Source organism: Nicotiana tabacum, chromosome 15 (genome assembly GCF_000715075.1).
Source record: "Nicotiana tabacum cultivar K326 chromosome 15, ASM71507v2, whole genome shotgun sequence".
In the NCBI taxonomy this organism is placed as follows: domain Eukaryota; kingdom Viridiplantae; phylum Streptophyta; class Magnoliopsida; order Solanales; family Solanaceae; genus Nicotiana; species Nicotiana tabacum.
Window position 1 is genome coordinate 35,361,250 of NC_134094.1, and position 15,938 is coordinate 35,377,187.

At 33.5% G+C, this 15,938-nt stretch overlaps 1 protein-coding gene and 1 pseudogene across 1 annotated transcript; one reads left to right on the forward strand and one right to left on the reverse strand.

Annotated features, from left to right (window-relative positions):
• LOC107778428 (cis-abienol synthase, chloroplastic-like) overlaps positions 1 to 8,810 on the reverse strand; it is a 191,055-nt pseudogene extending 182,245 nt beyond the window's left edge.
• A 5,393-nt stretch (positions 8,811 to 14,203) lies between these two features.
• On the forward strand, positions 14,204 to 15,262 carry LOC142169579 (uncharacterized). The gene has a single exon (XM_075231459.1). It carries the CDS (start codon positions 14,204 to 14,206, stop codon positions 15,260 to 15,262), a length of 1,059 nt encoding a protein of 352 aa, XP_075087560.1.
• The last annotated feature ends 676 nt before the right edge of the window (positions 15,263 to 15,938 follow it).

A 15,938-nucleotide genomic window follows, 5' to 3' on the forward strand; every position in this document is an offset into this window, starting at 1 on the left:
ACTTGTGAAGATCCTAATTAGTATATATACTTTATCATCAAATATATCTATTTGTAAATTTATTCATCGACTTATAACTTACTTAGATGCATCGATGAATATTAATCAGTGATTCATCAAAACGTCTCGACCTATATATCGATTAATCTATGTCATGCATTATTAGTGATGAACGAATGAAAAAAGATGTTTTTAGCATCAATTACAATATAGTGTATGTGTGTGTGAGAGAGAAATTACTCATATACTTAATTATAACTTAGAAAATTTACTTAGATAGATGCTATCATAATTTATTAAAAGTAAATAGTTAATATAATTATTTATAATAATTGTATAGTTAAATAAAATAAATTCTTATAGTTTATAATATTTTTTTTATAGTTTATAATATTTTAAGGAAACAAATACAAAAAAAAAGAATTTAATTTTTTTTTAAAAAAAAACCGACCAAAGTTGGTCGGTTTTTGGTCAAACGGTCAATACTTAATGTACCGACCAAAATTACCGACCAACTTTAGTCAGAAATTCTGAAATCAGAATTGAAATAACGGGTTCCCCCCATTTCTCTTACCTTTGTTCCCCAAATTTCCCCTAACTCCTTACTCAATACCTTCCCCTCACCTTCTCTATTTCCCTCACACAAATCCCATTCCCCATTCCACGTCGCCACCACCCAGCTGCCGCCGTCGCCGCTGCCACTGCCACTACCGCCCCTCTCTTTCTCCACCTAAAAATTCTAGGTTTGAATTACAACCCATTTCTTTGTTATCTCTAGGTTTTGTTAATTAGTTATGAATTAGTTTCAATTGATTAGTGTTTCAATTATTTGAATATTGTATTTTATTAAGGACTAGGGTTTAGGTCTTGTTTTAATTAGTTTTATTAATTAGTTTTATTAACTAATTAGTTTTGTTAATTAGTCAATTAGTTATGAATTAATTTTAATTGATGAGTGTTTCAATTTTCAGTTTGTATTGTCTTGAATAGTTTAGCTAGAATTGAATTATTAACTTTGTATTGTCTTGAATAGTTTAGCTAGAATCTAGGGTTTAAGATTTGTTCTTGTGAATCGAACTTTTAGGGTATAGGTTGAATTTCTTTAGTTTAGTTCGTTTATGTTTAAACTCGTAGGATATGAATTGAAATTTTAGTTTTTAGGATTTGTTCTTGTAAAAAGAACTTTTAGGATATGAATTGAACTTTTAGGATATGAATTGGACATTTTGGATATGAATTGAACTTTTAAGATATAAATTAAACTTTTAATTTATGTTTAAACTCGTAGGATATAAATTGAACTTTTAATTTTTAGGATTTGTTCTTGTGAATTGAACTTTTAGGTATATGAATCGGACCTTTTGGATATGAATTGAACTTTTAGGATATAAATTAAACTTTTAGTTTATGTTTAAACTCGTAGGATATAAATTGAACTTTTAGTTTTTAGGATTTGTTCTTGTGAATTGAACATTTAGGATATGAATTGAATTTTTACGATATGAATTAGACCTTTTGGATATGAATTGAACTTTTAGGATATAAATTGAATTTTTAGTTTATGTTTAAATTCGTAGGATATAAATTAAACTTTTTGGATATGAATTGAACTTGTAGGATATAAATTGGTGTAATTAGAAAAAAATAATTATCTTGAATTAACTAAAAAAGATTTAATTAATTTATAATTGTAGAATAAATTAATTTGTTCTTGTTTTATTTGTATAGATGGAACATCGTACTCGGATGTACAATAGGAGTTATCCTAATCGGCAGGGATTGCGGGAGGATTTTGTAGAAGGGGTTGATGTCTTTATTAGACATGCAATGTCACTTCCACCATACCAAAGTGAAGGAGTAATTAGGTTCCCTTGTGTCAGGTGCGATTGTATGAAGTTTAAAAAACCAGAGGAAGTTAAGCTTCATCTTTATAGGAAGGGGTTTATAGAGAATTACTTTATGTAGACTAATCATGGAGAGATCGATGGTAGCCGTGGGATATTTCATAACATGGTTGTTGGTGAAAGTAGTAGGTCGGTGGAGAATACAAATCTTGATTCTAGAATTCAGGATTTGGTTGCGGATGTTTTTGGGATGCACTTCGGGGGTGAGCCCAATGAAAATATTGAACAAAATCCTAATGATGACGCAAAATATTTTTATGAACAGTTAGAGAAAGCTAGTCGTCCACTATGTGAAGGAAGTCTGCACTCTGAGCTGTCTATTGCAGTTAGATTACTAAGTATCAAATCTGATTGGAATATTTCTCAAGCAGCCATGGACTCTTTCATTGACCTTATGAGTGAACTAGTTGACCCTAATATCAACTTACCTGGTGATTTCTATAAGGCAAAGAGATTGGTTTCTAAGTTTGGACTTTCGTCAATGAGAATTGATTGTTGTGAAGATGGTTGCATGTTATATTATAAAGATGATGCAACTTTAGATAGTTGTAAATTTTGCAAAAAGCCTCGTTTCAAGAGGCTTTCCAGCGGGAATATAGTCATTGTCAAGGCGATGCATTATTCACCTCTTATACCTAGGTTAAAGAGGTTATATGCGTTGATGAGTTCTAATCCTCATATGAGATGGCACTTTAAAAATAGAAGACCACCTGGTGTTATGTGTCATCCTTCAGATGGAGAAGCTTGGAAGCACTTTGATAGGACATATCCAGATTTCGCTAGTGAACTAAGAAACATTCGGTTAGGTCTGTGTGCGGATGGCTTCATGCCTTTTTCTATATCTGCGACACCATATTCATGTTGGCCTGTCTTTCTTACACCTTATAATCTACCACCTGAGTTGTGTATGACTAGTCCTTATATATTCTTAAATTGTATTATTCCCGGTCCACGTAATCCGAAAAGTTTGATTGATGTATATTTGCAACCTTTGATTGATGAGCTAAAACAATTGTGGTATGATGGTGTTGAAACATATGACATATCAACCAAGCAGAATTTTAATTTGCGTGCTAATTTAATGTGGACTATTAATGATTTTCCTGCGTATGGAATGTTGTCTGGGTAGATGACTTTTGGGAAGCTAGCTTGTCCTTACTGCATGAAAAATAGTAAAGCGTTCACTTTGAAACATGGCCGAAAGCAATCATGGTTTGATTGTCACCGTCAATTCTTGCCTGATGATCATGAGTTTAGAAGGATGAAAAATGCATTCAAAAAGAATAAAGTGGAATATGATTCTCCACCTCCGATACTTTCAGGTGAAGAAATTTGGGATAGGGTCTAAAACTTCAGTAAAGTTACTGAGGCTCCACCTTATCACGAGCCGTACACCTTCATTCAGACACTAGGTCTTCCATCACAGGGCCATAGGACTATACGTCCGACATACAGTCCAACTGCCTCACAGCCACATGGATCGCATCCATCCATGTCACAGCTACTCGGGTCACAACCATCAGTATCATAGCCACTTGGGTCGCATACAGCTATGTCGCAGTCATAGAGATCGCAACCATCTTAATCATTGACTCCATCTATTGCAGGCCTTTGCCTGCGAGGCAGTAGCTCTGACCCGCCTACACTGTCTACACATACCTCTGATACACATGCTTCGGATGGTGATGACGAGGTAGTGCATTATGATCGATATGGCAGGATCATCATAGTCCCTGAGGGTGATGGGTAAGTGTTATTCATTATTTTTGCGTCTATTGATTTGTAACATTTTTACTAAGATATTAATGTATTTTTATTGTTAAATTGCAGGTTCAGGCCGGGTAATAAGACTACGAAGATAATCACCAATGCCATCAGAAAGCTTTATGATGGCCCTTATGCGACTTGGACTGATTGCCCATTCTCGCTGAAGGAACAAATTTTCAATCAATTTAAGGTATAAATGTTCTTTTAAACAGTTTAATAATTTATATTTATGATGTTTTCATCTAATATTTAACTTTTGAAATATAGAGCAAGTGTGTATGGGAAGACCGCTATAATGCGGAAGTGGCTGCAAATTTCATCATAAAGCTCGGAAGAGATTGGCGGATGCTTTCTCAGATGCTAGAAAGAAGAACAATAGGTCTGGCTGGTTACTTGAGAATTTGTGGAATGATTTGCAAAGGCAATGGCTTACCGCAGAGTTCTTAGAGAGGAGCGAAAAAGGAAATAAAGCTCGCGCATCCGAGAAGGGAGGCTCCTTGTACACTGGAGATGTGATTAGCCTAGGGACAATAAAAAGAAGATTGGTACGTAATTGCTTAAATTATTTTACTTTTCTAATTATATCTATTCTGTTTATTAACTAAATTAATTTATTTTCAGGAAAAGAAGTATGAGCGTCCAATGAGCCATGATGAGCTTTTCAAGAAAACGCATATTGTGAAGAAGAAGAAAGAGGGGATCAATATAGGTGGGTCGAGGACCGGGCCTCGACTGCATATGTAAGCTTTTAATTTTCTTTAAGTATTATAATTTACTTTTATAAAAAATTTGAAATACTGATTTAATTTTAAATAATATAGGGTCGCTACCAAAGTAACGTGGAGGAATTCATCTGTAGTCATCCAGCTGGTGAATCGGGTGAGCCAACCCAACCTTCGAACGAGGATGCTGAAAGAATATGGTTGGAGTCCGTTGGAGGTCCAAAATGGGGGAAGATATACAGGCTTCCTACTAAAACATTCCATCGCTATAAGTGTGGAATGCAAGGAATAGGGACTTTCTCGCAAGGCGAGCAACTTAATAGGGAGAGCCTCTCCGCTATGCGTGAGACAATGACAAAGCTCACATCCGAGCTAGAAGCGGCCAAGGAAAGAGAAAGGCTTAGATATGCTCAATTCCTTGGCATGCAAGCTCAGATCAGAACTCTCCTATCTAGTAGAGCTTTTCCGTTGCCCCGGTCTCGTGAGTCATCTCCAGAGGGTCGACCTCCACATGATCGTTCCTCCCGTCCTACTTGCGATCGTTCCTCCCGTCCTCCCCGTGATCGTTCTTCCTGTCCTCTACAAAACCATTCTCTATACCGTCTTGTAAATGAAAGTTCATCAGACGGTGATGATGATGTTGTAGAAAACACCCTTTGACTTTTATATACTTTGAACTAGACAAATAGAACCAGTTTTGAACTAGTTGTAATTAGTTTTAACTTGGTTTTGGATTTTTATGTTCAATTGAATTTAAATTTGTTAGTTTTAAAGTATTTATTGAATGTTTTGGTTGTTGTGTTGTTGTTGTTATTGTTGTTGTTGTTGTTATTGTTATAATTCAGTTGTTATTAGGTGTATTGGTATGCTGGCAGGTGGTGTAGCTGCCAAAATAGGCATTTTATGCCAAAATTAAACCCAGAAAAACCGACCAAAGTTGGTCGGTTAATGAATATTGAATTCCCAGAATTCAACATTACCGACCAACTTTGGTCGGTATTTTGCCTGCACTGTTGAGGTTACCGACCATAGTTAGTCGATAATGTTTAATTTTAATTATTTTAAAAAAATATATATTTTCAATTACCGACCAAAGTTGGTCGTTTTTTTTTAAATTTTAATAATTAATAAAAAAATATAATTTAGTTAAACCGACCAACTTTGGTCGGTAAAATTAAATTAATAAAATATGTTTCCGATCAAAGTTGGTCGGTAAGTACTTAAAATTGTTAGATGGTCGTTTTAAGCTACAGACCAATGTTGGTCGGTAATTTCCGACCAACTTTGATCGGTAAGCTATTCCGACCATCAAAACACCGTTCACACCCTAATGGTCGTGTTTTGGTCGGTAATTGGCCGTAACCGACCAACTTTGGTCGATATTTTTGGTCGGTTTTTAGCGTATTTCTAGTAGTGATTTGTTGTACTATTATTAATGTACTAAGAAAACATTGAAGTGTATTTGTGGTGGATTGAAAAAGGAAATAGATAACAAATCGGCTAAGTATAGACTAGTAGCAATATTTTATTGCATTTAGGTTTATCATGTTATTTATATCTTTTTCGGATATAATTAATAATAGGCAAAAGATACATAAAAAGGAATCCCTGTATATACTCACTGCATTGTGTAGTTGGTGATGGATGTCTCTGCCGATGTCTTCATAAGTTTCATTTGCGAGTTGGGGCAAAAATTGACGGAGATTGTTGAGAACCAAAATCTCTTTTGTTTCATCAATACTGCAAGCAAGAAAAAAAAAAATACTTTTCAAAGCTAAGTTAAATGTGCTACCGTCCAAATAATGCATATGTTAAACTATATGTCCAATTTTTAGCTCAAAATTTTACGCGTTACAGCCAAGTGACACATGAATGCATATTGTACTCCCTCATGTCAATAATCCATAATATTGGGTGGGACTTTAAGAAATTAAAAAGGCATTAATTAATATCTTTTAAAAATTTTACCCGTACAATTCCAAGAAGCCATCTAGTCAAACTCCTATAATTAATATTATCGAATAAGTAATTTTCTTAATGGGTGTATTAAATAAACAGATAGATTAAAAAGGACAAGAGGAGGCAGAAAAGATAGTAGGTGTTGCTTGCCTACTAATTTAAAGAAATTAGAAAATTTTGAATCAATGTTGCTTCTTTTGAGTTTACCTTGCCTGAAAATTGTTAGTGGGAATGTGGCAACTCGCGATGTGGTATATTCTTTTAGATTTGTTTCCAAGCAATTGTTGATTGTGAGACGTTAGGCAGATTTTATGCATTTAATATCAAGGCGAAGAAAAATATATACTTTCTTCTGATATCAATTTATGTGTCATACTTTTCATTTTACTCTTATATCATACTTCTTTTCTTTATTTGGAAATAATTTAACATTAAAGTTATCATTTTATCTTAATGAGATAACTTATAGTCAAATAAATATCTATGATTTGTTTTAAACCACAAATTTTTTTAAAAAATCTTTCTTTATTAAATCATGTGCTTATTCAAACGCCGGTATACTGGGACGGATGGAGTACCTATCTTTCCTGTTTAGTTCAGCAGAACCCTTGAATTCCATTAGCAATGAATTCCTAGTGGTCCAAGTTGTGGCTTCTTCATTGAAGTAAGATGTAATCATCTTACATATTATACGAGATTTAGCCCATGCAAGTCGTTCTCTTGACTTTTTGACCTCAAATATACTTGCAGCAGCCAAGAAATAAGAAAGTAGGACGTACTTTTCGCTAATTCCAAATTGTCGAAAGTTGCACTTCTCAAACCACCTATTATGTTATGGAGCAAAATTAAGAAGATAGAAAGGCTTGATATTTTATTGTTTATCAATATAAGAAAGTTTCAAGTGCATGCATACTGTTGCATAATCAGCCATTCAAATCGATGTTGACTTTGGCATCTGTTGTAATCTAGTTTTGCAGCTTGTAAATAGACATTGTTGCTGACATCCGGCAATCTACATGGGCAAAACATAAATAATTGGCATATCTTATTTTATGTATAACTACACTATGTACAGTATTGAACATATTTCAAGGGGTACTATAATGTCTTGCCAATCCAAATATCATCTGCACCACCATACTGTTCTATGTATAGCGCAGATTCCGCCCGAGGTAAGCTAGCATACCATGGAAATTCTAGTGCATATTGCATCTATGAACAAATGTTTGCACAACATATTTAGTAAATCACTCACTGTAAAGCAAGAGAGTATTAAATGTTATTACTATATATATGAATGTATACTAAGCTTAATTATATTTCATTGTTTACCTCCCCAGGGATGTTCTTAGCTATAACCCATTTGTCTGAGGATTTATTGTTTGCAAGACATTGCCGCAAGAAATTGTATGTGAAATTCTTTGCCTCTTCAAGAATCTTTTCTCCTGGGAATAAAGCTTGCGAGCATCTATAGAGATTAAACATAGCTGTTGGTGACTTGTTCAATTCACCTCTTAGGCAAAAGAATTGATCACAGTCTTTGAACTTGTTTAGCACATCTGTGACCCATAGGAAATTTGATTAAGCCATCAACAAATGCTAAATTTTGCAAACTTATTTCCCATTGACTTGCCTGGACTAACATCAAATCCGTGTAGCCTCAACAACCTAATAGCCATGCATGTATCATCAACATCACAAAAGTTTGAATTCCTTACTGAAAAAATACCAATCTCCTCGTCCTAATATCTGTGTTTCCAGAAAAAATTAGACTTGTCACATAAATTGCTCCTATGCACTTAATCGTGTGAAGAAAATGAAGAAGAATTATATTGGCCTTTTTACCTGAACACATAATCTAAAAGGTGCTTAAGTTCTTCCTCAAAATAATAAGAGATTCCAAGGCGTTGTAATCGATCAACTGCCCAAAGTCGTGCTTGCATGTCAACTGGGTAACTACCTGGCACTAAACATATACAATGCAACAACATTAGAAGTGAACATGTATATGTTACTGTGGCTCGTAAATTTTAACCATTCCATTTCGTTCAGAAAATGGATCATCAATTTGTTTGTCGTCTATTGTTAGGCTCGCATTAAAAGATATTTTTTGGCATAACCATCTGTATTGGCCGGACTATTTCATATTCGCACCGCTTAAGATCCATCAAAAGGGAAGCCCTACCACAAGTATGGTGAGTGTCATGAAATCAAACCTGGAGGGAGGCCTCTGAAATCATCTCAAATTCTTTATATAATCAATATATATAAGTTAAATCCAATTCAATTTTTATTTTTTAAATTCAAAGTATACATTATTAGACAAAAGAAGTATTCTACCTCCTCCGTTACACTTTTCAACAACGTTTTGAAGAAATCTCAAGCACTTGTCATCATTTGTTTCCATAAATGCAACGGCAGTAGATGCAGGGGATGTTAAGAATGAACCATCCTGCATTTGAAGCTTCAAAAGCCTTTGCCAGTCTAAGTCCCTTAATCCTTCTAATGAAAACAATACTGTTGTGGGAATGGTATGGATAAGATCTTTAGGAATTCTGCAAAATATAATGTATGAATAAATTCAGAGGAAGATGGAGACTTTTTACCAATGGGACCAAGTAAATATATATATATGTATGTATATATTATAAATTCATAATTTAAAAAATTACAATGAGTTTAGTGCTGGAAAATCTTTAAAGTTGACTCCTTCAATTTTAAGTTTGGGATCCACTTACGTGTTAGACTATGTGACATAAATATTAGCCAGCTAAAGTGTAAAGCCCTCTAAATTTTGGACATAATTCGGGCTAATAATGATCTAATAACGTGATCAAAGTGTCCAGGCCACTAGTTTTATACGGACCAGGTGATGAAGTCGTTGGAATATATTAACATATGTATGGTACAAGTTGAAAGTGGATTGAAGTAGTAAAGTGGCCAAAGGAATCAGAATTTGAAGTTGGAAACGTAAGGTTAAGTTGTAGGCAGGGGCGGAGCCGTAGCGAGCCTGAGATCGAACCCAGTAACTTTTACTTAATATTATATTTGTGTTAAAAAATTGATTAAATATATATAAATAATAAATTTAAAACCCAGTTATTTGTACTTTAGTTGTTATTCCAGACCTCATAAAGTTAAAATCCTAACTTCGCCTCTAATGATAGTGCCCTCTCACTAGCCTTTCATCACGAGAGAGGTGCCCAGGATAAGGGAGGAAGCCAAGGCACGAGGCAGTTTAGTCCCTGCCATCCCATGCCCATTGCAAGCCAAGGACATGGGAAGAATCAGAAGCTAGCGCCGCGAGCAAGCCATCAAGAGAAAATGTTGGTTTATATTATACTCGGGTCAACTGCGAGCCCTATCATGAGAGGACAATCCGCAATGAGCTGCCACAAGAAGAAGGATTACAACAAGCCTGAAGGGCACAAAATAATCTTGCTTCGCGAATTATATTGATCTCGGGGAGAGAGAGTACTGGGGACATTTATCAAGCTTGAGAGCTGCGTCCTCCGGTCCATATTATTTGATGTTTTTATCTTGTTATTGTGGTCCAAAATAAGCAGTGTTTTACATCCTCAAGAAGGTATTAATTTTATATTTCTAAATTTACTCTTGGTTGTTTTTGCTTTCAACGCTAAAAATACAAATCCCCATGCGCTTCGTACTTATCAGCTTCGAAAGATGCAAACTTAACTAAGGGCACTGAAGTCAAAAACCTTGTTAACTTTTAGGAGTAAGTAATTTTTTAAGGGATATGTCAAAGGTAAAACACACCAAATAATATGGACGTGAGGAAGTAGTTTGGAGGAGACATGCAAACGGTCAAGATCATAAGTACACCGAAAGGTAACTCACTAATGAAGGGTTTTGCCAGATTTTCAGTATTTAATGCAAGTATTTGTGTCTCCATGGATTGAAATTTCAGATTTTCTAAAACAATTTCAATAATCTAAAATTTCTTCGATGTTAGGGTTTGAGCCGCAGGGTAATTTCACAACTCAACCTTCATATATAATATTTATATGAGTTTATGGAGTATATTTAAGAGTGGAATTTATGATTAAACATAATTTTGAAATAACACTAAGGATCTATATTATGAGCGAAGACAATAAATAGTAATTTGGAGTGAAACAATGAGTTGGGTAATGACTCTAATAACTCCAATGAGTTAAGAATACCATGTAATGCATTGATGGACATGAATTATGGGATAAGTTAAATATTTTGGTTGAACATTAGTAAATGAGAGGGTATTCACTTTCGAATAGGACCATCGTCCAGCTTGAAATCACACGTGTCAGTGAGAGATCATAGTTTGTCCATTTTAAACTGTCATTGCTAGCGAATCTTAATGTTAGTCGAGTCATGCAGTACCATAACAAGACGCCCCAACTGATACGGGAGAGGTTTTCGGACGCCATGAAGTGTTAAAGTATGATGTCATATAAAGGTTTATGTACAAGGTTTCAAGTTATGCAACATTTGGAATGCTTTATGATTTTCATATGCTTTTATATGAGGTTCATGATTATTTTCTTATTATGCATACTCAGTTTTGCAATCCCATCTTTACTAGATGAGTCAAAGAGACTTACTAAGTATAATATGTTTGTATTCTCGCAACGGGGCAGCGTGTTCTGCTTTCCATTGCAGATTCAAGTGCACACTACTACAAGAATTTTGACTTTTAACGACCATTTTTTTTTTACGAAGGGACATGAATTCGATCGTTATAGGTATATCAATAGCGATCACTTTTTTTTTCGATCGTTAAAATTAATTTTTAGTTTAATATTAACAAAGAAAAAATATTCGGTCCTTAAAAGTCATAAATCCGGTCGTTAAAAATAAAAAATAAAAAAATAATGCTAACTTTTCCCTATCTTTTGCCCAACATCAGCCCACTCACGCCACTTTTACCTCTTTTTTTTGCCCAAACCCATAATTTTCCCCACTTTTCTTTCTTTTTACCATAGGAATTACAAAGCTAGGGTATAAATGAAATTGAGCAGTTGAAACTCTATGAAGCATCAAGCCTTGTGTTCCTCTCTACAACCTAGGGTTTCATTCTTCTTCTTCTCAAGATAAGCTCTAATCTTGTAGTACTATTATGAAATTGGGTACCTTTTTTATACTCCAATCATCTCTTTATTTTTCAGGTATTGGTTCTTTTTATAATTACATGTACTACAATTTTATAATTATATTCAGATTTTAACATTGCTGATGAATGTACAGGAGTTGCTTTTATTTATTTATTTATTTATTGAATATTGCTCGTTATATGTCAACTGTGTGTATTCTCTTATAGAGCAAATTATTTTTGAATTGGGTTTGATTTTGAATTACATTCAGTTTTTCTGTTGTTTCCGTTTTAGCATCCCTAGTTCTTCTACTTTTCTTTAACAAGACTATTATTGTATGAGAAGTCTAAATTATGGTCTTCAAAATTAATAATTATTTTTGAAGCAAAATTAGGAGAAATCCACTTCCATTAAAAACCATGTCGATATGTATGTGTATCATAATTATGGTCTAATTAACTATTCTATAGCTTATAAAAGAGAAAGGGTAAAGGAAACTAACAAAGTTATATCTTAAGCAGAATTTACAGGGTTTGTTTGCATTTAGTTTTGGAAAAGTTTTTCTGTGACCTATGTGTTTCCATTAGATTTTAATAAAATTAATGATAAGCTTTTCTGTTTTTTTTTTACCCCAAATAGCTTAAAAATATACTATTTCACTGAATTGCTCTACGGTCATAGATGAGATTTATTACTAACATGATGACATATAAGTGAAGTTATACTGATAATTCTGCTAATTGGAGTTTGGTTTGACCTTATTTGTGCTACTTTAAGTACTACATCATGAGTTAGACTCCATATTTAGAGTCCCTTTGTTTTAAGAATCATGTTAACAGAGAACTTGAAGTAAGTGATGACTTTGTTCACGTGCTATGTGCTATCATATGTGCTATGTGCTATCATATGTTGAAACAATTAGAAAATAACGTCTTGTTGTATGAATATTAAGAATGCACTTTTTACTTAAAATATTGGTGAGTGGTGTATCAGTAAAGAACATATGGTTTTGGACATAAAAGTTAAGCTTCAGGTGAAGTATTTTATTAACCTTAAATCCTCCAATCCTTTTTTATCAGATGCTTCCTTCTATAGTATTCTTTCTCTTCAGTTGTATAGTATATCTGTATCATATTCGTTTAAAATGAAGAATGTAGAAGCAATACTACTAAGGGATAGTTTAGAATTTAATATTATTCCTCATGCTTTGAGCTCATTTTTCGTGATAATTTGCCTTTCATTTCCTTTAATTTGAATACTCAATTGAGGTGAATTATTGACATTTGTAGCTGATAAATATTTGAATTAAATGTTTCTAAGACAAAGCTATAGTTTGATATAGAATAGTGTTGATTATACCTAGATTTACCTGATATGTTACAGAAAAGAGTTGAAGTCTTATGTAAAAGTTTATGTGTTTTGTAGTACCTTTTTGCTACTAGCTCTAATAAATTGCCTTTACCTTTAGCAAAATAAAGAAAATTAAAATATGTTTAGTTACCCAGACTACAAAGTATATTCGTCTTTATTTTTCCTGTCAATGTAAAGTTTAAGTTGAAATTGAAAGTAGTATGGGCACGCATGCTGCACAAATAGAGAAAGGTATTATGAAGAATGTTTGATGCTGAATTTTGCTTTAACATTTGGAACTGTATAAATTAAGAAGACCTTTTTAAAATTATCCTGATAAAGTCCTGCATCTACAACCATATTGTTGTTCATTTTATTACAAGCCCCTGATTCTCAAGACGAGCTACTCATTAAGATTTGGAACAACTTAACTTGAGAATATTATAATGTATCTATTCTCGTGTTACTACTTGCCGTTGTCTTTTATTTTGATTTTCTGATTGCATTACCTATTGCTAGTTTTGTATTTTCGCTTCGGTGTCAAATCGGTTTGCTTGTTATTGCCCCTCCCCTTTTTCCTTCTTGAGCCGAGGGTCTACTGGAAACTGCCTATCTTCCTTCTTAAAGGCAGGTGTAAGGTCTGCATACACTTTACCCTCCCCAGGCTCCACTTGTGGAATTATACTGGATATGTTATTGCTGGTGGTAGTGGTATATCAGTAAAAATTATTATTCCTTATGGATATCATTGCCTATAGATTCCTCTCTTCTAATAGATAACACTAACACTTTCGTTATAGTTCTATATTGACTAGATATTAGATATTTTTGATGTTGCTACATTTACTCTTACAATGGTTCTCTGTATTGTCTAGTTATGATCTTTCGCCAAGGGATAGTATATATAGAGAGTTTTCTCTGTTAGAAGTTATAGAGATTGAGTGTATTGCCTTAAGAGAACAAATAAAAGATAGAGCATTCTTTAGTTTCTATACCAAGATAAGATTCTAAAGGTAATTTAAGGTACTATTTTCTTAATCAACAACCACACTATAAGAGCATCAATACAAAGTAAATTCTTTTTTAATTTTCCTGATTTGTAGCTTATTTATAAAATCGTTACCAAAAAATATTCTCAATTATCAAGATTACTAGAAATTTAACATATTTATCCATACTTTATTGTAAAACTATTAAGGCTATTACTTGGGTTATAGGCCAATGAAATGGTTGATGTGAGAAATTATTTAAATGGATTATAAAAATAATCTTCGAAAGTAGATTTACTAATATTCCTTAGTAAAGGTGAATAATATGATTTTGTTCGCTTGTGTTCACTTCTTGTTTATTGCTATACTAATATTTTTTGGTTGAATATATATGTATATTAATTTTGTGCATGTACCAGATTATGGCACCTGATAAGCAATGGATGAAACTTATTCATGATCCACTTGATAACGCTTACATACTTGGGGTAGAGAATTTTCTGGATTATGATTTTAAAAGATTAGGAGAAACACACGAAATACGTTGTCCATGCGTCAAATGTTGTAATGCAATTTCAGAAACACGTGAGCTGATTAGGTCACATTTAATAGTATACGGAATAGTCCAAAATTATACTCTTTGGTATCACAATGGGGAGAGATTAGGTGAGTCTTTTTCAAATTATGAGTTTGTAGATGATAATATCATTGAAGAGAGTGATGATGAGGATGAAATACATAAAATTTTAAGAGATTTGTATCCCACTTTTGAAGGAGACAATATGTACAATAGTGGTGGTGGGCTGTTTGGGGAGGAACCAAATATTGAAGCAAAAAGATTGTATAGGATTTTAAAGGATTTTGAGCAACCATTATACCAAGATTCAAATATTTCTGAACTTTCTACTTTGGTAAAGTTGCTTCATATTAAAAGTATTGGTAATTGGAGTAATGCGTCATTTACAATGTTGTTGAAGCTCTTGAAGGAAGATTTATTGCCAGATGGATCAAATTTGCCAGATTCATATTACGAAGCAAAGAAGGTAATCCGGCACCTAGGGCTTTCTTACAAGAAGATTGATGCATGTAAGAATAATTGTATGTTATACTGGAAGGATGATAAGTCTCTTGAGTCTTGCAAAGTTTGTGGTGCATCTAGATGGAAGGAGGATAAACGTAGTGGGGAAACCAAATTTAAAAGTGGGAAAAAGATATCATACAAGATTTTACGTTATTTTCCTCTAAAGCCAAGACTTCAAAGATTATTTATATCCTCGAAAATATCTTCTTTGATGAGATGGCATCATGAAAAAAGAGTTGATGATGGAATAATGAGGCACCCAACTGTAAAAGAAAATAAATCACTAAAAGGACGTTTGGAAGGGTTAGAGAGTAAATATGATGAGCTGGGGAGTAAATACACACAACTTGCAAAGATAGTGTTTGATCAGCCTTCATTACCATTTTCAAGTGATCAATAGATTGAATCATTTAACATGTTAGTATATTCAAAATCCTATTTTACTCTATGATGAAAATATTGCAACGCTCATGTGAATTTTTTCTTTATGTCATTAATATTTATGAATAAATAAAAATATAGTCAATGAAACAAGTGAATTTAAGCAAGAATGAAGCTTCAAATATTATGTACATGGTGCACTTGTGCTTGCTAACATACGAGGAGATAAAGGACTTTTGGAGAGATTTTACATTAGATATATGTTGTTGTCTGCTAAAGTAATGTGCTGCTGTCTGCTCCTTTTTTTTTTATCTGCTATTCTATCTAATATCTCCACACTTTTAAAGAATATGGCTTCAAGACTTGAAACTTAGAATGCTATACGGAGTCCTCCAGTCGTATAATCATAAATTAAAAAATTACGTACTGTGGTGAAAGACATGTTACACTAGCCATCTTGCAGACACACTTAAGATTTTCTTTTCTTAAATGCTTGGTCATTGTTCTTCCTTTAATAAGTACTGGTTCATTTTTTTGTAAGCTGGTGGAAGATTGCCAAATAGTATCCAGGAACATTGGTTGAGATTCATGACGTTTGTTTTGGGTTTTGTGTCGGGGAAAATTTTGGAAAGGTAAAAAAGTGTATTTTGGGTCCAATAATGATTGGGTAATTTGGTATAAGTTAGTTTGGTACT

Excerpts from the sequence above, each read along its gene's own strand:
- LOC142169579 (XM_075231459.1), top strand. The coding sequence starts at position 14,204 with ATGGCACCTGATAAGCAATGGATGAAACTTATTCATGATCCACTTGAT.